Source organism: Myotis brandtii, unplaced genomic scaffold, assembly GCF_000412655.1.
Source record: "Myotis brandtii unplaced genomic scaffold, ASM41265v1 scaffold488, whole genome shotgun sequence".
Classification (NCBI taxonomy): Eukaryota; Metazoa; Chordata; class Mammalia; order Chiroptera; family Vespertilionidae; genus Myotis; species Myotis brandtii.
Window position 1 is genome coordinate 731,011 of NW_005368638.1, and position 22,020 is coordinate 753,030.

General features: G+C 36.9%; 1 protein-coding gene across 7 annotated transcripts in view; it reads left to right on the plus strand.

Moving 5' to 3' along the window:
- Positions 1-22,020, plus strand: part of PTPN4 (protein tyrosine phosphatase, non-receptor type 4 (megakaryocyte)) — a 213,048-nt gene that overhangs the window by 27,019 nt on the left and 164,009 nt on the right. For all 7 annotated transcript variants that reach the window (XM_014547921.1, XM_005876489.2, XM_014547925.1 and 4 more), the window contains 2 exons: positions 786-940; positions 9,757-9,864. In XM_014547921.1, coding sequence (XP_014403407.1) covers positions 786-940; positions 9,757-9,864 — 263 coding nt within the window. The remainder of the gene's footprint in view (positions 1-785; positions 941-9,756; positions 9,865-22,020) is intronic.

A 22,020-nucleotide genomic window follows, 5' to 3' on the forward strand; every position in this document is an offset into this window, starting at 1 on the left:
TCAAGGGCATGTACCTTGGCTGCGGGCACATCCACAGTGGGGGGCGTGCAGGAGGCGGCTGATCTATGTTTCTCACTCGTCGATGTTTCTAACTCTCTATCCTTCTCCCTTCCTCTCTGTAAAAAATCAATAAAAATATATTTAAAAAAAATAATCTCCCCTCCTGTTGCCAGTTTGCAGTGTTTTTAATACTTGCATCAATGAATACTATTCAACTTCCTGAAGTAGCAAATTCTCCTTCCCTCTTCTGACTACTAAATTTATATGTTTTGAATTGGAATATTATTCCCTGAACAATATTTCTGTTTTCTCAGTGGAACAGTTAAAAATAAACCTTTTTCTAGGTAGGTTGTAATTTTAGTTTAGATAATGAACTATATGTATGGTATCTTCTTTTTTTTTTTTTAAATATATTTTATTGATTTTTTACAGAGAGGAAGGGAGAGAGATAGAGAGTTAGAAACATCGATGAGAGAGAAACATTGATCAGCTGCCTCCTGCACATCTACTGGGGATGTGCCCGCAACCCAGGTACATGCCCTTGACCGGAATCGAACCTGGGACCTTTCAGTCCGCAGGCCAACGCTCTGTCCACTGAGCCAAACCAGTTTCGGCTGGTATCTTCTTTTATACTTATAAATTCTTATCTGCTTGCTTCAAAATTTATAACTGCTTTTTACCTAAGTGGTAATTGAAAAATACATAGTAAATTTGTGTTTTAAATAAACTACTCTGAATCTTGAACTGTTTTATTCAGTGATTGTTTTTTTTTCCCCCCAACTTAGACCTTGTGTGGACAGTAATGACCTCACGTTTCCGTTTGCCTGCTGGCAGAACCTACAATGTACGAGCATCAGAGTTGGCCCGAGACAGACAGCATACAGAGGTGGATTGCAACATTCTTCTTCTGGATAACACTGTACAAGTTTTCAAAGTTAGTGTAAGTATTTTATATCGCTCTCTTTTAAAAATAATATCTGGTTATAATTAAAATTGGTTAATTATAGTAAAGGTTGAAACTCTTATACAATGAAGAACAGTCATTGTAGTGCAGGTTTGTAACTATCAAGTACAAGTTCTGATTCAAACTAGGTCTTTAAAAAAGTTGACAAATCAGCAGTGCATTATGATTAATTAGTGGAGCAGATCAATAGTATGTGGGTAGTTTTTATAAATGTGCCTGAAAGGAATTTATTCTCCTAAATAACTTATACATTTTCATTTTAATCTTACTTGTACTGTGTGTGAATAAAACCTTTGCTAAACAGAGATAAATAATAGCCCTGATATTATCTGAGTCTTGTCTGGAATATTTATTCAACAAATAATTTGTTCATCTTATTTGTGTATAGCTTAATTTGCTCAACATTATTTGTGAGTTTCACCCATGTGGTGTATTAACAGTACTTGGTCATTTTCATTGTTGTATTATAGTACTCGCTGTAATATGAATATACTGTAATTTACTTGTCCATTGATTTATTACCATTTACTTGTCAAATTTACTGTTGGTGTTTATTTGGATTGTTTCCACTTTGGTCTCTTATCAGTAATGTGCTGGTGAATATTCTTGTGTATGTCTTGATATATATATGGGTGCATTCCTGCTTTTTGTTTAAAAAATTTCAAGCCAAAAGAAAAGATGAAAGAGTATAATGAATACCCATATACCCTTTAACCTGTTCTTAACATTTTGTTGTACATTTCCTTTCCTTTTCTTTTTCTGTCTTTATTTTCTAAAAGTGGTTCATTTTGCCTGTAAGTATTTCAGCATCCTAAGAGCCTCATAAATTACCACAGTATCATTATCACACCCAAAAATTTAACATTATGAAAATAATAGCAGTAGCCTGTGTGACAAGGACGAATTGGGGGAAACTAGCCTGTTCCAGTTATTAACAGTGAAACAACTTGGGGTTGATGAATATTTAGTAGGTTGAATCTTCTCCTTTTTTCATTTGTTGAAGTACTTGTTAACCAAATCAATAGTACAAATAGAATTATAAATGGGGGGTTACCTGGTGGATGCATATTGAGATGGGAAGCCAAAGGAGTATAAGGATGATGGATTTAGCTAAATGAAAGTTAATTTACTTGGACTCATTCTACAGTCATATTTGTAAAGGAAGATAGAATTTGGGGGGATTTTTTTTTCCTGGTTATTGTTCCATTGACTTTATTTCACATATGAGAAAATAGATTTAGAGTCATTAGGTTACTTGCCAAGTTAATGGCAGAGCCAGGACCATGTACGTTTGTGTTGTATATGCACGATCTGGTAGGACCTCTTATTTTCAACACTTTACTGTTTTATCAAGGATTATTTATTAAGTATTACTTTAGCCCTACTTAAATTTGTGTGTTAATTCCTTTTAAAATACTATTATTTGTGGATGTCACTCGATTCACCCAGAAGTTTTTGTTTGTACATTTATTGGTTTATTCATGTATACCATTTTAAAAACCAAATAGTTGTGTTGAGTGTTATAACAAAAACTAGCAGACTCTTACCCTGTTACTTCTTAGAAGTAACCACACTCAACACATTTAGTTTTTCTCTAATATTTGTTACCGTAAGTCTAAGAAACATGCTTATATTATTTCTGGTTTTGTCTGCTTTGGTTATTCTTTTTGTTGTTGTTCATATTATGTATTGACATTGGAGGATGAGAATTTAGATCTCTTATACCTCTCTTCCTACATACTTCCTATCATCCTGTCAATAAACAAAGAAGTTATATAGTAATATTTTGTTAGTTCAATACTTTTTCCCCTAGCGAGAAATCCTTCAGTTATATGCCTGTAGTTTGTAGAGCTGAATGAGAGAAAGGGGCTGAAGAGGTCTCAACTCTTCATATGTAGGCTTTTGCTTACTATGTAGATTTTCCATGTACAGTAAAAAGTAATCAACTGTACCTGATGTCCCTGAATCTAGAATATTACTGGCTCATTTACTTCAGAGAGCAAATCTCTAGTTCTTACAGAGATTGGCAATAGGAAGAGGAAAGTGAGAGGGGGGGATCTCTTGGTCACAGAAGGGGCTGTTATACAAACTGGCTTTGATTACTGCCTTTACTGTTTTTTTAGTGTGTCTTAGGCAAACATCTCTGTCCAGCCTGCCTCATTTAGCTTTGATATCTCTTAGATTGATTTTCAGCGTCTGACCTGAAGGAGAATTTAATCTTTACCAAGATTTTTTGAGTAAAATCAGATGTTAAAATGGAACTAATCATCTTGAGTGCAAACAGACATGATAATTTGCCAATTTTCATAGTGTGTGAAAATTCAAACATTGTAGTATATGATAGACATGTATAGCTGTTAGGTTTGTATCATATTTGTCATATATAAGTCTGTTACTAATAATGACATTTACTTCTCTTGAACAATTTCCTCAACAATTATCCAATGATGAATTTCTAAGTCTTTATTTTGAAGACTTACTAGTTCTGTGATTCTAATCAAGCTACTGTACCTTTCTGTGCTTCAGATTTTTCATTTGTTAAGAGAGAATAATACCGGCCTTGCATAGGATGCTTAGAATCAAATGAGAATATTTGTGAAGTGCCTATTTATTGTATCTGACTCATATGCATTCAGAAAAGTTGATTCTTCTTTCTTCTATTGCTTGTGATCCAATTGATCTATTCTCTAGGTCCAGAAATACTTTCTTAGAAGAATATTACTAAAATTCTACAAAATAGCAATCTGTTAATTGTTTTATATGTATATATGATATTTTCATGTACTGTTTTAAAACCCAGTACAGTAAATTAAATAAGAGTATAGTTATTCATATACTTTATTTAATAACAAGTATTGAGTGCCTAGTATACATTATGGAAAATTTTTCAGAAAATAGCTATAAGCCATTACATTTTTGAGAAATATATTGGATTCTATTTAGAAAGATTCTGTAGCTTAGTCTCTCTACTCTGGAAGGTATATATAGACTTTTTTGTTTGTTTATTATAATATACTAGAGGCCTGATGCACAAAATTTGTGCAAGAGTAGGCCTTCCTTTCCCCAGCTGCCGGCACCGGCTTCCCTCTGGCACCCAGGACCCGGACTTGGAGTTTCCTCGCAGCGCCAGCTTCATCTGGAAGGTCATCTGGTCTAATAGCATGTTATGCTTTTATTATTATAGATACAATATATGTTAAATGGTGCAGTGCAGAAATCTTCAGTGTGCAATTCAGTGAATGTTTATACATGTATACATCTGTGGAACCACCACCATATTAAGGCATTGAATACTTCACTCACCAAAGAATATTTCTTCATGTTCCTCTGTTTCTTCCTCCATTTTTTCTCCTTTATTAGTCCCCCTTGGTTAATCTTTTTTTTTCTTTATTGATTAAGGTATTACATATGTGTCCTTATCCTCCCATTTCCCGCCCCCTCCACCCCTACTCATGCCCTCACCCCCCTGTTGTCTGTGTCCATTGGTTAGGCCTATATACTTGCATATAAGTCCTTTGGTTGATCTCACCCCCTTACCCTCACCTTTCCCCACCTTCCCTCTGAGGTTTGATGTTCTAATCGATGCTTCTCTGTCTCTGGATCTGTTTTTGTTCATCAGTTTATGTTGTTCATTATATTCCACAAATGAGTGAGATCATGTGATATTTATCTTTCTCTGACTGGCTTATTTCGCTTAGCATAATGCTCTCCAGTTCCATCCATGCTGTTGCAAATGGTAAGAACTCCTTTTTTTTTACCGCAGCATAGTATTCCATTGTGTAGATGTACCACAGTTTTTTAATCCACTCATTTGCTAATGGGCACTTAGGCTGTTTCCAAATCTTAGCTATGGTAAATTGTGTTGCTATGAACATAAGGGTGCATATATCCTTTCTGATTAGTATTTCTAGTTTCTTGGGATATATTCCTAGAAGTGGCATCACTGGGTCAAATGGGAGTTCTATTTTTAGTTTTTTGAAGAAACTGAATACTGTATTATACTTTTAGTGATTACTTTAGAAATGACAAAATGTGTCCTGACTTACAAAAGTCTACCTTTATTTAGTACTTCTACCACGTTCCTCCCCAATTGCAAAAGCCTTAAAGCAGTTTAAATCCATTTACTTGCCTTCTACTTTTTTGCTATTCTTAAGTATTTTTGCCATACCCCTCATATGTTATAAACCCTACAAGACATTATTATTGCTTCAGACAGTTAATAGTCTATTATATTTACCTTTATATATATACTTTCTGTAGCTATTCATTTCTTACATCCCATGCTTTCATCTAGAATAATTTTCCTTCATTTTAAAGAAATTGTTTTATTATTCTTTGAAGTAAGATCTGTTAACAACAGATTCAGTTTTTTGTTTGTCTGAAAATGTCTTTAATTACTTTTCATGTTTTGGTGGGTATTTTTGCTGAGTATAGAATCTATGTTGATATTTTTTTTCTTTAGTAGTTTAACGGTACCATTTTATTGACTTTCATAGTTTCTCTTGAGAAGTCATCTTTCATTCTTATTGTTCTCCTGAAGGACAAGAGATGTGTCCTTTCTTCCTTTGTCTGTTTTTAATATTTTTCTCTTTCTCTTTGATTTTTATTTATTTTTTATTTTTAAAAAAATATATTTTATTGATTTTTTACAGAGAGAAAGGGAGAGGGATAGAGAGTTAGAAACATCGATGAGAGAGAAACATCGATCCGCTGCCTCCTGCACACTCCCTATTGGGTATGTGCCCGCAACCAAGGTATATGCCCTTGACCGGAATCGAACCTGGGACCATTCAGTCAGCAGGCCGATGCTCTATCCCAGTGATGGCAAACCTGTGACACGCGTGTCAGAGGTGACATGCGAACTCATTTTTTTGGTTGATTTTTCTTTGTTAAATGGCATTTAAATATATAAAATAAATATCAAAAATGTAAGTCTTTGTTTTACTAAGGTTGCAAATATCAAAAAATTTCTATATGTGACATGGCACCAGAGTTAAGTTAGGGTTTTTCAAAATGCTGACACGCCGAGCTCAAAAGGTTCGCCATCACTGCTCTATCCTGAGCCAAACCGGTTAGGGCTATCTTTGATTTTTAGTCACGTGCCTGTAATATACTTAAAATGTGGTGTGTGTGTGTGTGTGTGTGTGTGTGCGCGTGTGTGTACATCATGCTTCATATTCATTGAGCTTGAATCTCTTGGTTAATATTTTATAAAATGTTTAAGCTTATTATCCTTTAATGATTCAAATATTGCTTTTAACCCATTTTCTCTACTTCTGGACTATAATTTAATATATGCTGGACTGTTTCACTGCACCTCATCATATCTAATGTATATTCTATTTTTTGTTTTTAATTTCTCTTTGTTTTTAACAGCTATTAATGTTGTCTTTGAGGTAATTCTGGTTTTTTTTCTTATTCTGCTGTTAAACCAATTCCATATTATATTTTTGTTCTAGTTCTAGAAATGTCTTTATGATCACTTTTATAGATTCTAACTCCTTTGAAATATTCCATATATTAATCCATTTTCTCTATTCTTCTATTGTCTTTAATATCTTAATCGTAGTTATTTTGAAGTCCTTATATACTAAAACCAATATGTAGATTACTCTTTTGACTGCTTTGTCTCTTGATTTCAGTCACTTTTTCAATTTCACATATCTACTAACTTAGCAGTGTGTGATGGATATTGTGTGTGTAATGTAGAGTAGCACTTGTCATTTGTTGATTTGTTGATGATAGTCATTCTGACAGGTGTGAGGTGGTACCTCATTGTTGTTTTGATTTGCATCTCTCGGATGATTAGTTACTTGGAGCATGTTTTCATATGTCTCTCAGCCTTCTATATGTCCTCTTTTGAAAATTATCTATTTAGGTCATTTGCCCATTCTTTGTTTGACAACAGAATTGTTTATCTTCTTTTTGTTAAGTTGTATGAGTTCCCTGTAGATTTTGGAGATTAAACCCTTATCAGAGATAACATTGGCAAATATGTTCTCCCGTGCAGTGGGCTTTCTTGTTGTTTTGTGGATGGTTTCTTTTGCTGTGCAGAAGCTTTTTATATTGATGTCCCATTTGTTTATTTTCTCTTTAGTTTCCATTGCCCTAGGAGCTGTATCGGTGAAGATATTGCTTCAGCATATGTCTGAGATTTTGCTGCCTGTGGATTCCTCTAATATTTTTATGGTTTCCTTTCTTACGTTTAAGTCCTTTATCCATTTTGAGTTTATTTTTGTGTATGGTGTAAGTTGGTGTTCTAGTTTCATTTTTTTTGCATGTATCTGTCCAATTTTCCCAACCCCATTTATTGAAGAGACTGTCTTGACTCCATTGTATGTTCTTGCCTCCTTTGTCAAATATTAATTGTGCCTAATGGCTTGGGTCGATTTCTGGGTTGTCTGTTCTGATTCATTGATCTATATGTCTGTTCTTGTGCCAGTACCAGGCAGTTTTGAGAACACTGGTTTTGTAGTATAGCTTGATATCTGTTATTGTGATCCCTCCAACTTTGTTCTTCTTTCTCAAGATTGCTGCAGCTATGCGGAGTCTTTTATTATTCCAGATGAATTTTTGGAGAGTTTGTTCTAGGTCTTTGAAGTATGCTGTTGGTATTTTAATAGGGATTGCATTGAATCTATAGATTGCTTTAGGTAGTATGGACATTTTAATGGTGTTGATTCTACCAATCCATGAACACGGTATATTCTTCCATTTGTTTATGTCTTCCTCTATCTCTTTTTTCAGCGTCCTGTAATTTTCTGAGTACAGGTCCTTTACCTCCTTGGTTAAATTTATTCCTATGTATCTTAATATTTCTGTTGCAATGGTAAATGGGATTTTTTTTTTTAGTTTCTGTTTCTGTGAGTTCATTATTGGTGTATAAAAAAGCCATAGATTTCTGGGTGTTAATTTTGTATCCTGCTACATTGTCAAATTTATTTATTAAGTCTAGTTTTTTGATGGAGTCTTTAGGGTTTTCTATGTACAATATCATGTCATCTGCAAATAATGACAGTTTTACTTCTTCTTTTTCAATTTGGGTGCCTTTTATTTCTTTTTCTTATCTGATCACTATAGCTAGCACTTCCAGTACTATGTCAAACAGAAGTGGTGAAAGTGGGCATCCCTGTCTTGTTCCTGTTCTTAGGGGAAATGGTTTTAGTTCTTGCCTATTGAGTATGATGCTGGCTGTAGGTTTGTCATATATGACATTTATTATGTTGAGGTATGATCCCTCTAGTCCTACTTTGCTGAGAGTTTTTATCAGGAAAGGGTGTTGGATTTTGTCAAATGCCTCTTCTGCATCAATTGATAGGATTATGTGATTTTTGTCTCTCAATTTGTTTATGTGATGTATCATGTTTATTGATTTGTGGATATTGTATCAGCCTTGCATCCCTGGAATAAATCCCACTTGGTCATGGTGTGTGATCTTTCTAATGTAATGCTGGATCCGATTTGCTAGGATTTTGTTGAGGATTTTAGCATCTATGTTCATCAGAAATATTGACCTGTAGTTCTCCTTCTTTGTAGTGTCTTTATCTGATTTTGGGATTAGGGTAATGCTGGTTTCATAGAAAGAGCTTGGAAGTGTGCCTTCCTCTTGAATTTTTTGGACTAGTCTGAGAGGGATAAGTTTTAGTTCTTCTTTGGTTTGGTAAAACTCCCCTGTGAAGCCATCTGGCTCCGGGCTTTTGTTTGCTGGGAGTTTTTTGATAACTGCTTCAATTTCCTCCTTAGTTATAGGCCTGTTGAGATTTTTTTATTCTTGATTGAGTTTTGGAAGGTCGTATTTTTCTAGGAATATGTCCATTTTCTCTAGGTTGTTTAGTTTGTTGGAATAGTGTTGTTCATATTATTTGTATTTGGCTTGCCAACAAGAGTAAGAATCTCAGTTTTGCCTTCTGTTGTTACTCCTTAAAGTTCTAGTGATAAGCCTAAATACGTTTTGTTAGAGATAGTCTCATTATCTTTAGAGAAACTGTTTGCAGTAAGGTAGTTTCTTTGCAGATGTACTGTCCCTTGTGCTTTAGATACTCCTTCCCTAACTGGTCTTCTTGTGAAGTAAAAAACTATATGGCTAGTAAAGCCTACATAGAGATTAAAAACCATCTAAACTTTAAAATTTATTCTGTAGGCCATTTTATCATCCACTTATTCAACAAACTAAATATTTATTTATTTACTTATTTATTTTTTAAATATGTCTTTATTGATTTCAGAGAGAGAGGGAGAGGGAGATAGAAACATCAGTGATAAGAAAGAATCATTGCTCGACTGCCACCTGCACACCCCACACTGGGGATTGAGCCCGCAACCCAAGCATATACCTGACTGGGAATCGAACCTTGAACTCCTGGTTTGTAGGTCGGCACTCAACCATGAACCATGCCGGCCAGACTGGCATTATTTATTTTAGTCACACAAATTTTAAATAGTATTTAGTCAAATATGTTATTTTCCAGTCAACTTAAATGTAAGAAAAAACAATAAGGCAGTTGACTAATGTGGCAGCAATATAAAATTACAAAAATATCATACTGTCCTGAAAGCAGACGCATTTTTAATGAAAGGTTTTCCTTATATCTTCATATTTATTATATAGTCTTTGAATTAGTTTGCCTAAAGTTAGACAGTTTTTTAAGTACTCTGTAACCTGTGAAGTCTCTATTCTCAATAGTCATTGGATGGGAACAGCTGCCAATTTAATAAGAGAAAAGTCCAACAGGTTAAAAATCTGAAAGTGTTTATAGGCTATCGGTATTGATTTCCTTTTATTTTTCTTCTAGAAACATGATCAAGGACAAGTTCTGTTGGATATAGTCTTCAAACATCTTGATTTGACTGAGCGTGACTATTTTGGTTTACAGTTGGCTGATGATTCCACAGATAACCCAGTAAGTTTAAGCTGTTTTCTCTCATTCTGATTTTAATTTTTCTCTGTCATAATACGTTTTTTTCTGGTTTATAATTTCACTGTTTTAGTGAGTTTTTAAAAAATTTAGTTTGACTGTGGTGATGTGATAGAAGGAGACTTGACTTTGGCTGGTTAACAGAACGCAGTATACAGATGATGTATTACAGAATGGTACACTTGAAACCTGTATAATTTTATTAACCAATGTCAGCCCAATACATTTAATAAAAATTTTTTAACTCAGAAGCAAGAAAGACAAAAAAATATTAATTTGAATAATTAGAGGTAATTCTTTGCCTTTGTTCCTCATTTTCTTGATGAATTAGTCTGTAGTTATTTCTGTAAAGTTTTTTCAAATTACAAGTCAGTCTGTATATCTAGTGCCAGTTTCTTTATTTATGTGTATCAGACAACTAAGAAGTAAATCTAATTCATGCTTCTTGACTTAAAGAGAGAAAATTGGTCTAAAGATTAAAATATTAATTTAATACTAAAATATTAAAGTAAAATATTTTAAAATATTAATGTATCATTAGCCTGCATTAAGATGAAATTAGTTTTTTGTGGCATTTGTGGTGAGCTGTTTGTGTAAATTTTCTAAGTAGGAAGACTCAATGGAGGCCCTCACAAATGAGGTAGAGATTAAATGTCAGAGCTCTATAGTTCTTGGGCAGTATTGTTTAATAGATTGTTACTAATTCCTCAGTAATTGCAATCATGAGTCTTTGTATTGGAAAGATCACATCAAAGAAATAGAAAATAGCACGTGTTGAATAACAGAAATTATGAATTTTTTGTAAATGTATTTTGTTATTCAGTGAGGTCTTTTACAAAAGAATATGATATCCTTTTGACTAGTACAAAAGAGTGACTATTTTGAAGGACATCTTTTGTATAGTTTAAAAAAACTGGGAAGCTGGATCACTGCTTCAGAAATTAGTTTTATAAGGCCATATTGAAGGATGGCTATAGATAAAATAACTTCTTTGCCTTCGCCTTGCCCTTGCCCTTGCCCTCATCCTCATAGCCAGGATCTTAGCTCTCTGAATAAATGGTTAGTAGGAAGTAAATATGAAATGTTAAGTATTACTTATTTTTGGCATAATTTACTGATTTTTTAATTGAAAGCTATGAGGACGATATAGATAAAACAAAAGCAAGTGGCCTGTTAGTATCTGTGGAAATTTGTATACAAGAAGACATTTCTATTCTAAAACAATTACAGCAGGGTGAGTGTGGGAAAGCAGAGGTATTTTGAGCTTGGATGATCTTTTGCTCTCACCTGCTTTTTCTTACTCAGTCATATTTTTCTATCTTGAGCATTCCTTCCCAAATAAGATATATTCCCAGGTCCAAGGATCTAATTGCTAATGATCCAAGATACTAATTATTTCCCCCAAATTATAGAATTTAAAGACCCAAACCCTGAGAGATTATCTTGTCTAACACCCTTATTTTTCATGGGAAATTATCCCAATCCAAGGAGATTAAAGTCCAAGCTACTGGATGGCATTGATGAAACTAGACTTGGGTCTCCTTCTTTCCACGCAAGTTTTTCCACAGCACTACAATTTCAGTATTTAAATATTCAGAAGAATCTGTGAAATGCCAAAATGTGTCCAAGAAGAACCTTTAGAGCACAAATGTTGTGTCTCATCTCTGGTTGTCAATATGAAATCTATCAAGACTTTGAATATGTATAATAGATTGAGGGAAAGTTTTGGAAGTCATTTTTAAAAAGAGAAAGGAGTAAGAGACTAACTTTTATGAAATAACTATTGTGGACTGGTTAATAAACCAAATTATCACAGTAATCGTATGAAAGTATCATTAAAATTCTTTTGGTTTGTTTTTTTGTTAATCCTCACCTGAGGATATTTTTCCATTGATTTTTTAGGGAGAGTGTAAGGGAGAGGGACAGACAGAGAGAGAGAAACATCCATGTGAGAGAGACACATCAATTGGTTGCCTCTCTCACGTGCCTCACCCGACCAGGGCTGGGGATCGATCCTGCAACTGAAGTATGTACTAGAATCGAACCAGGGACCCTTGTGCAAAATGTTGCTTCCCAGGAAATGATGATGTAGATGTAACAGGTCTTAGAAATGAACATATTGAGGAAAGGAGATAACCATGCAATAAAATTACCAGCAGTGATCAGAAGGAATTTGATATTTAAGACTAGAAGAAGAAAAATAGGCTATTAAGACCTAGTTTCAGTTTTAGGGCCTGGTTTCACTTGAAAGATGATGATTGGATGAAGATGAAGGAAAGTGAGTAAGTGCTGGAGATGTTTAAGAGATAAAGTCAACAGAACTTGGTTGGATCTGATTAAGGTAGAGTAGGTTCATGAGGGAAAAAGAAAAATCAATGTTAATATCTCAGATTCTGTCTTTGGCAACTAGATAGAAGAACCATAAAAATAGTATTATTGGAATATAGAAATACGTATCATTTGTTTTATATATTGATTTTGTATTATGCAGCCTTCATAAACTCACAGTTTAATGCTAGTCATTTTTTTGGTAAATTCCATAGGATTTTCTACATACATTATCATGTAAACTAAGGAAAATTAAATTTATTTAATTTCAATCAACTTTGTATTACTGAAATAAATCCAGGAAACAAATTAGATTCTATATTAATCTTATATCCTAAGACTTTGCTAAATTCTCTTATTCTAGTGTTTCTTTTACTGATTCCTTAGGATTATCAATGTAAATTTTGTTATATGAGAGTAGGGATAGTTTCACTTTTTCCTTTGCAGTCTATATATTTCTCATTATTTTTTCATTCCTTATTACATGGCTAAGACTACCATGACAATGATGAATAAAAGTGATGGGAGAAGACTATCTAAGCTTCTCCCCTGTCTTAGGAGGAAACTATTCAGTGTTTCTTTTTATTTATTTTTTTAATATACATTTTTATTGATTTCAGAGAGGAAGGGAGAGGGAGAGAGAGAGATAGAAACATTAATGATGAGAGAGAATCATTGATTGGCTGCCTCCTGTATGCTCCCTACTGGGGATCAAGCCTGCAACCCAGGCATGTGCCCATGACTGTAATCAAACTAGGGACCCTTTAGTGCGCAGGCCAATGCTCTATCCACTGAGCCAAACTGGGGAGGCTTCAGTTTCTTTAAGTCTGCTGTTAACTATAGAGTTTTTTAAAAATCAGTATAATTAAGGCATAATTTACATAGAATAAAATTAAATACTTATTTATAATGAAAACTCTCAACAAACTTGGAAAAGAAAGAGACATCCTCACTCTGATAAACTACATGACTCTACACTTTCTGATGCCTCAGGGAAATGTCAAATAAAAGAACAACAAGATGTTAGCATGCATCCACTAGAATAGTTCAAATTAATCTTACGATAACAGGTGTTGTCAAGGATTGCTGGTAGAATTTTAAAAGGGTACAACCACTTTGGAAAGTAGTTTGGCAGTCTCCTATAAAATTAAACATAGCCCTGGCTGGTGTACTCAGTGGTTAGAGCATCAGCCCATGCACCGAAGGGTCGTGGGTTTGATTCCCGGTTAAGGGTATGTACCTGGGTTGTGGGTTCGCTCCCCTCCCCCGATTGGGTCTTGTGCAGGAGGCAACCAGTTGATGTGTGTCTCTCACATAGATGTTTCTCTTTCTCTCTCTCTCCCCCCTACCCCTTCCCTTCTACTCTCTATGGAAAACAATGGGGAAAATATCCTCAGATAAGGATTAACAACAGCAACAAAATAATTAAACATAGATTTACTATATACCACCCAGCAAACCCAATTTTAGGGAGTTATTTAAGAGAAATGAAAACATGTTATAAGAAATCTTTTTTTTTAATACTGGGTTTTTTTAATTGATTTTTAGAGATACAGGAACGGGGAGAGGGAGAGGGAGAGCGAGAGAAGCATTCATTGGTTGCCTGCAGCATGCCCCCTACCAGGGATTGAGCCCCAACCCAAGCATGTGCCCAGACTGGAAATTGAACCAGCAATCCTTCAGTGCTCGGGGATGATGCCCAACCAACTAAGCCACATCAACCAGGGCATAAGAAATCTTATACACAAATTATCATAGCAGTATAATTTCTAGTAGGCCAAACCTTCGTTAACCTTAACATCTATCAGTAAACAAATGACTGAGGCCTAGAACCAAGATGGCAGCATAGGTACATGCCTGAACTCGCTACCTTTCAAAACCACATCAACTAAAATACAGAACACCCATCATCCAGAACTGCCTGAAAGCTGGCTGAATGGAAGTCCTACAACTAGAGAAGTAAAGAGGAAAGCACATTGAGACTGTTAGGTGGGGCAGAGAGGCGGAACGGGCTGGACTGTCATCCATGCGTGCTGCTTTTTTAATCAGTAGGAGGTAGGCTCTGCAGAGGCAGACTGTGAGGAGCAAGGTGTCCCAGATCCACACCAGACTGCCCAGCCCAGAGTTCCAGAGATAGGAAGAGCAATCCCCATAACTACGGGCTGTAAAAACCATCAGGGATTGGGGCTCAGTAACACAGAGGCTGCTGGAGACCCAGCTCTTCCTCTTAAAGGGCCGGTGCATAAACTGAACTTACAAAGGACTGCTTCCTTTGCGCTCCAGCACCAGGGCAAGGCTCTGCGGGACCCAGACACATATGATGAGAAACTGGATTGTCTGGCATCGGGATAGGAACTGGGGGAGGGGGACCTTTCTCCCAGATGGAGGTGCTCGCAAGGATCATTGTTCTTGTGGTGGGACCTCCCCAGTCGCAGAGCTGACTGGCAGCCATATCTGTTTGCTCTGCCCTGGTGATTCCTTGAGACCCCACCCTATTCATTTTGCAGCTCCACCCAACCCTGTGTTGTGGCTTTTGCATGTGAATGGCACATCCTTGCTCAGGTTTCAGACTTTGCTAGAATCTCTCAAACGAGCTGTAGCTGGGTCAGGGTGCCTAACCCTATCAATAAAAGGCCTAAGACCTAGCACTAGCACCAGCCTGCCTTGCTTCACAGCCAGGCCTCACTTGGGCACTTCCAAACCTGATACACATAGAGGAATCTTCAGATCTCTCTGTAGCTCCTGCCAGGTGGCCCCAGGCAGTGGCTGACTTTACACTTCCCTGAAGACCCAAAAGCCAGTGAACTTGGTGGACAGAATCAGACCATACAAGATTACAACTCTACACATCCATAAGCCACACACTCAAGGGGAAGACTCAATGAGCACCAAAGCCCCACTAAAGCAAGTCCTGCTCCGTAAGGGTGTCTCCTGCACAGCAGCTCTCCTACTATAGTCGCAGCTGCTCCTCATGGCCAATTAGTCTGGAGGTCAATTCCTAGTGACACCAACAGTAATCAAGTCTCAACTACAGTAAGACTGTGCACACAGCCCACACAGGGGCGTACCTAGAGTTCCCAGCTCAGGTGACTGGGGAGGCTGAGTCACTGGGCCCTATAGGACACCTACTACACAAGGCCACTCTACTAACTCCAGGAGACATAGCAGCCCTACCCAATACATAGAAACAAACACAGGGAAGCAGCCAAAATGTGGAGACAGAAATATGTCACAAATGAAAGAAATGGAAGAAAGCAAGTTACTGGATACAGAGTTCAAAACCACGGTTATAAGGTTACTCAGGGATTTTCATGAGACCTTCAAGGACTTAGTGAGACTTTCAAGGATTTTAGTGAGAATGTCAAAGACATGAAAAAAGACAAGTTAGAAATTAAGCATACACTGACTGAAATAAAGAATAATTTACAGGGATTCAACAGTAGAGGATTCTGAGAATCAAATCAACGATTTAGAATATGGGGAAGCAAAAAATACCCAATCAGAAGAGCAAAAAGAAAAAAAGAATCCAAAAATATGAAGATAGTGTAAAGAGCCTCTGAGGCAACTTTAAGCCTACCAACATTTACATTATGGGGGTGCCAGAAGGAGAAGAGAAAGAGCAAGATATCAAAAACCTATTTAAAGAAATAATGACAGAAAACTTCCCCTACTTGGTGATAGAAATAGACTTACAAGTCCAGGAAGCACAAAGAGTCCCAAATAAGAGGAACTCAAAGAGGCCCACACCAAGGCACATCATAATTAAATTGCCAAAAGTTAAAGAAAAAGAGAGAATCTTAAAAGCAGCAAGAGAAAAGCAGTTAGTTACTTGCAAGGGAGCACCCATATGACTGTCAGCTGATCTCTCAACAGAAATTTTGCAGGCCAGAAGGGAGTGGCAAGAAATATTTAAAGTGATGAATAGCAAGAATCTACAACCAAGATTACTCTACCCAGCAAAGCTATCATTTAGAATTGAAGGCCAGATAAAGAGCTTCACAGACAAGAAAAAGCTACAAGAGTTCACCACCACCAAACCATTATTACAGGAAATGTTTGAAGGGTCTTCTTTGTGAAGAGAAAGAAGAAGAAAAAGGTTAAATATATGAACAATAAAATGGCAATAAATACATATCAACAATTCTAAAAATAAATGAATAAGAAATCTAATGAACAGAATAAACTGGTGAATAAAATAGAATCAGAAGCACGGAACTGGAACAGACTGACAGTTCTCAGAGGGAAAGGATGTGGAGGGCAGGAAGAGGTTAAACAAGGATTTTATATGCATATGTGCATTACCTATGGACACAGATAATAGGGTGGTAAAAGCGTGGGGTGTGATGGGAACTGGGTTGGGGAGGGTAATGTGGGGAAAAGGGACATCTGTAATACTCTCAACAATAAAGATTAAAAACAATACACATGACTAAAAAATAATTGTATTTTTATAAAGTGGAACCCTATATACTATATTATTTCATTTATTTTAAATTGTAGAACAAACAGAACTGATATATAGTTACTGAGGAGTAGAAATGCATTCTCAGTTGCTACTTTAGTGCTTTGGATAAAATCATGAAAGAACTATTTCTTTGATATCTATATTTTTTAATATTGCAGGGTATTAGGAAGTTTACATATAGAGTTTTTGAGGTTTTGAATATAATCCATTATTTAAATGTTTCTTAATTTCTTTATTTTTTACTCAGAATAATATTTATTTTTATTACTGACCCAGAATAATATCTTTATCATAAAGTTCTTTTTATTTTCCTTTTTTAACTTTGTTTTCCCTAAAGATGAATTCTTCAAACAAGTATAAAGTATTCTTTATAATTCTACTACTCCAAACATTTTTATTTTGAAATATTTCAAACATAAAGAGCAATTATAGAAAATTAAAAAAGAAAACAAAAACAGCTCAAGAAATAGAACATTGTGTGCAAGGTGGCAAACTCGGAAGATCCTGGCCCTCATTCCCACACAGAAATATCAAAAAGCAACTACAGACTTATCATAGTAACCATATAGGACCTCTGCAAACCAGAGATTTTCAACAACTAAGCAAACAGTTACTTTTGTGATGTTTGATCGCACTTACCCTACCGTTCCCCAGTATGCACATCATGGTCAGGAGGTAACCGCCTAATTTTTTATTCCCTCCTTTGGGACAGTAGCAGGGTGAAATTTGTTTGCAACATTCTGGTGTATCTGTTGGCTGTCTCAGGGATTGCTTTTGTTCTTACTTGGAGATTAGATAGGGAACAGCAGCATAGTTTGGATCTCAGATTGGAAGCCACAAAAGGCAGTAGCAGGAGCTGCAATACATGAAAACTGCAGGGGTCACTGCAGAGCCATGGACCAGAGTCTATAGTCAGGAATACATTTGAACATCCACCAGAATATCCAAGAAATAGCTGAAGTGAAACCCTGGGAACTTAGATGTTTCAAAGCAGATGGGAAAATGAGGGGTTAAAAAACAGATGCATATAAGTCCAGATAGAACAAATGTCAGAAAAGACCTGAGAAGACCTTAAGCCTTTATGTGGTGCTGATCTTAAGGCTCAGGGGCTCACCAATTAGTGAACATGTTCTACACCAGTCTGTGAAGAGTGAGATGTGGCTTTTTATTCAATGTCCAGTTTTCAAGAAAAGATCAAAGTACAAAGGAACTGAGAAATATTTCCCATTCAAAGGAACAAATTACATCTCCAGAAATGTATATCAGACTTAACAGACAGATTTTAAAACTGTCTTAAATATATTCAAAGAGCTGAAGGAAATCATGGACAAAGAAATAAAGGAAATCAGGAAAATCATTTACAGACAAAATGAAAATATTAAGAAAGAGATGGTAATTATTTTTTTTTTAATTCTGGAGCTGAAAAGGCAATAACTGAATTGAGAAATAGCCCGGAGGAGTTCAGCAACAGACTTGAACAAGCATTAAGAAAGAATCAGCAGACTTTTAGAAAGGTGATTTGAAATTATTGAGCAAAAAGAGAAAGCAATGAAAAAAGTAAACAGGGCCTAAGGGACTTATGTGGCAGCATAAGAAGACCAACATATGCATTAGGGCAGTCTCAGAAAGAGGACAGAGAGGAAAAGAGAGATTATTTGAAGAAATAATGGGCAAAATTTTTCTCAAATTTGAGGAAAGCTATTGGATGTACAAATAAAAGAAGCCCACCAATCTGTATAAAGGATAAACCCAAAGAGAGGCACATAATTAAACTGTTAGAAGTGAAAGGTAGAATCATGAAAGCAGTAAGACAAAAACAAATCATCACAATAAAGGGATACCTAGAAAGATAATCAACAGAGTTTTCAGCAGAAACCTCGCAGGGCAATAGGTAGATGCTATGTTTAAAATGCTGAAAAACAAAACAAAACTGTTGTCCAAGAATTCTACACAGTCACGCTCTTTATAACTACAGGCATGTAGCCTTAAAACATGTCATTAGGCAGTGTCATCATTGTGTGAACATAGAATCTGCCTACTACACACCTAGGCTGTATAGTATAGCCTGTTACTCCTAGGCTACAAGTCTGTATAGCATGCTGCTGTACAAAAATCCAATACAAAGATGCTCTAAACACAAGATATATGAAGCTGCTGTTGGCATACTGTTTTATAGGAAATTAAAAAAAAAATTAAGTAGAAAGAGCACACTCTAAAATAACAAAAAGTATAGGATAATAAATATATAATCATTGTCATTATCAAGTATTATGTACTGTACATAATTATATGTGCTACTAGAGGCCCAGTGCATGAAATTCGTGCACTGGTAGGGTCCCTAGCGGCTGCTGGCTGCCAGCCGGGTACTTCCTCCCATTCCCCTGCTGCCACTGCCGCTCCTGACCAGGGCCCCTTTCTCCCTTCCCCCGGCCGGCCCCTCCTCTTGGTCAAACTCCACAATTTGCATACAATGCTTTTATTATATAGGATCCTTTTATGAGTGGCAGAGCAGTAGGTTTGTATACACCAGTATCACCACAAACACAAGTGATGTATTGCACTGTGACATGACAATAGTGTCACTAGGTGATAAAATGTTTTCAGCTCCATTATACTTTTTGCAGTATATTGTTGACCAGTATGTCATTATGCAGTCCATGACTGTACACAGAAAAACTGTCTTTCAAAAATGAAGGTGAGCCCTGGCTGATTTGGCTCACCGGTAGAGCATTGGGCCTGCACACCATAGGGTCATGGGTTCGATTCCTATTCAAGGAAACATACCTCAGTTACAGGTTTGATCCACAGCCCAGTTGAAGTGTCTCTCTCACATTGATGTCTCTCTGTCTCTTTCCTTCCCTTCTCCCTTCCTTCCACTCGCTCTATAATTCAGTGAGGGGAAAATTAGAAAAACAAAACAAAAATGAGGGTTAGATTAAGGCATTTTCAGACATAAAACCTGAGGGGATTCATTACTATTACACCTGCTCTATAGTAAATGCTAAAGGGAGTCCTTCAAGTTGAAATGAAAAAGACACTAGACAGCATCTCAAAGCCATATAAAAATCATATGTGAACAGTTACAAAAACTGGTATTATTGTAACTTTGATTTGTAAATTCACTTTATATTTCCCATAAGATTTAAAAGGCAAATGCATAAGGAATAATAATAAATTATTATAATTTCTATTCAATAATATACTATCTGTACTAATAATAGAGGAATATGCAAATCGTCTGGGACACCGTCACAGTAATAGTAATAACCAAACAGCAGGCTGCGTGGAGGGACAAGGCCAGCAGGGGGGTTAGTGAGGGACGACCAAACTACTGAACAGCAGGCTGCGTGGGGTGACCAGGCCGGCAGGGGAGGATGTTGGGGGTGACCAGGCCAGCAGGGGAGGGCCGTTGGGGCAGAGATCAGGCTGGCAGGAGAAGGCAGTTAGGGGCAATTAGACAGGCAGAGGCAGTTAGGGGCAATCAGGTCAGCAGGGGAGAACAGTTAGGTGTGAGATCCGGCCGGCAGGGGAGGGCAGTTAGTGGCGATCAGGCAGGCAGAGGCAGTTAGTGACGATCGGGCAGGCAGGCAGAGGGGTTAGGGGCAATCAGGCAGGCAGGCAGAGGCAGTTATGGGCGATCCGGCTGGCAGGCAGGTGAGCAGTTAGGCACCAGGCATCCCAGATTGGAGAGGGTGCAGGCTGGGCTGATGGAACCTCCCCCCCACCCCCCGTGCACGAATTTCGTGCACCGGACCACTAGTCATATATATAAAAGGATAGGTGACCTACCAACTGGCCGGTACATATGACACGCATTTGCAATTTAAAAATAAATGTTGTAGAACGAACTCTCCAAAAATTCATCTGGAATAAAAAAAGACCCCGAATAGCTGCAGCAATCCTGAGAAAGAAGAAAGTAGGTGGGATCTCAATACCAGATATCAAGATGTATTACAAAGCCACTGTTCTCAAAACTGCCTGGTACTGGCACAAGAACAGACATATAGATCAATGGAATAGAATAGAGAACCCAGAAATCGGCCCGAACCAATATGCTCAATTAATATTTGACAAAGGAGGCAAGAACATACAATGGAGTCAAGACAGTCTCTTCAATAAATGGTGCTGGGAAAATTGGACAGATACATGACCACCAACCACCATACACAAGAATAAACTCAAAATGGATAAAGGACTTAAATGTACGACAGGAAACCATAAAAATTCTAGAAGAATTCTTCAGCAACAAAATCTCAGACATATGCCGAAGCAATTTCTTCACTGATACAGCTCCTAGGGCACTGGAAACTAAAGAGAAAATGAACAAATGGGACTACATCAAAATAAAAAGCTTCTGCACAGCAAAAGAAACCATCAACAAAACAACAAGAAAACCCACTGCGTGGGAAAACATATTTGCCAACGTCATATCTGATAAGGGCCTAATCTCCAAAATTTATAGGGAACTCATACAACTTAACAAAAGGAAGATAAACAATCCAATCAAAAAATGGGCAAAGGACCTAAATAGACACCTTTCAAAAGAGGACATTCAGAAAGCCAAGAGACATATGAAAACATGCTCAAAGTCACTAATCATCCGAGAGATGCAAATCAAAACAACAATGAGGTACCATCTCACACCTGTCAGAATGGCTATCATCAACAAATCAACAAACGACAAGTGCTGGAGAGGATGTGGAGAAAAAGGAACACTTGTGCACTGCTGGTGGGAATGCAGACTGGTGCAGCCACTATGGAAGACAGTATGGAGTTTCCTCAAAAAACTGGAAATGGAACTCCCATTTGACCCTGTGATCCCACTTCTAGGAATATATCCCAAGAAACCAAAAACACCAATCAGAAAGGATATATGCACCCCTATGTTCATAGCAGCACAATTCACCATAGCTAAGATTTGGAAACAGCCTAAGTGCCCATCAGTAGATGAATGGATTAGAAAACTGTGGTACATCTACACGATGGAATACTATGCTGCTGTAAAAAAGAAGGAACTCTTACCATTTGCAACAGCATGGATGGAACTGGAGAGCATTATGCTAAGTGAAATAAGCCAGTCAATGAAGGAAAAATACCACATGATCTCACACATTCATGGATAATAGAGACCATTATAAACTTTTGAACAATAATAGATACAGAGGCAGAGCTGCCTCAAACTGATTGCCAAACTGCAGTGGGAAGGCCAGAGAGGGTTGGGGGGCAGAAGGGAGGGGAGTAAGAGATCAACCGAAGGACTTGTATGCATGCATATAAGCAAAACCAATGGACATAAGACACTGGGGGGTAAGGGAGGGCAGGGGATTGTCAAGGGCGGGGGGAAAAAA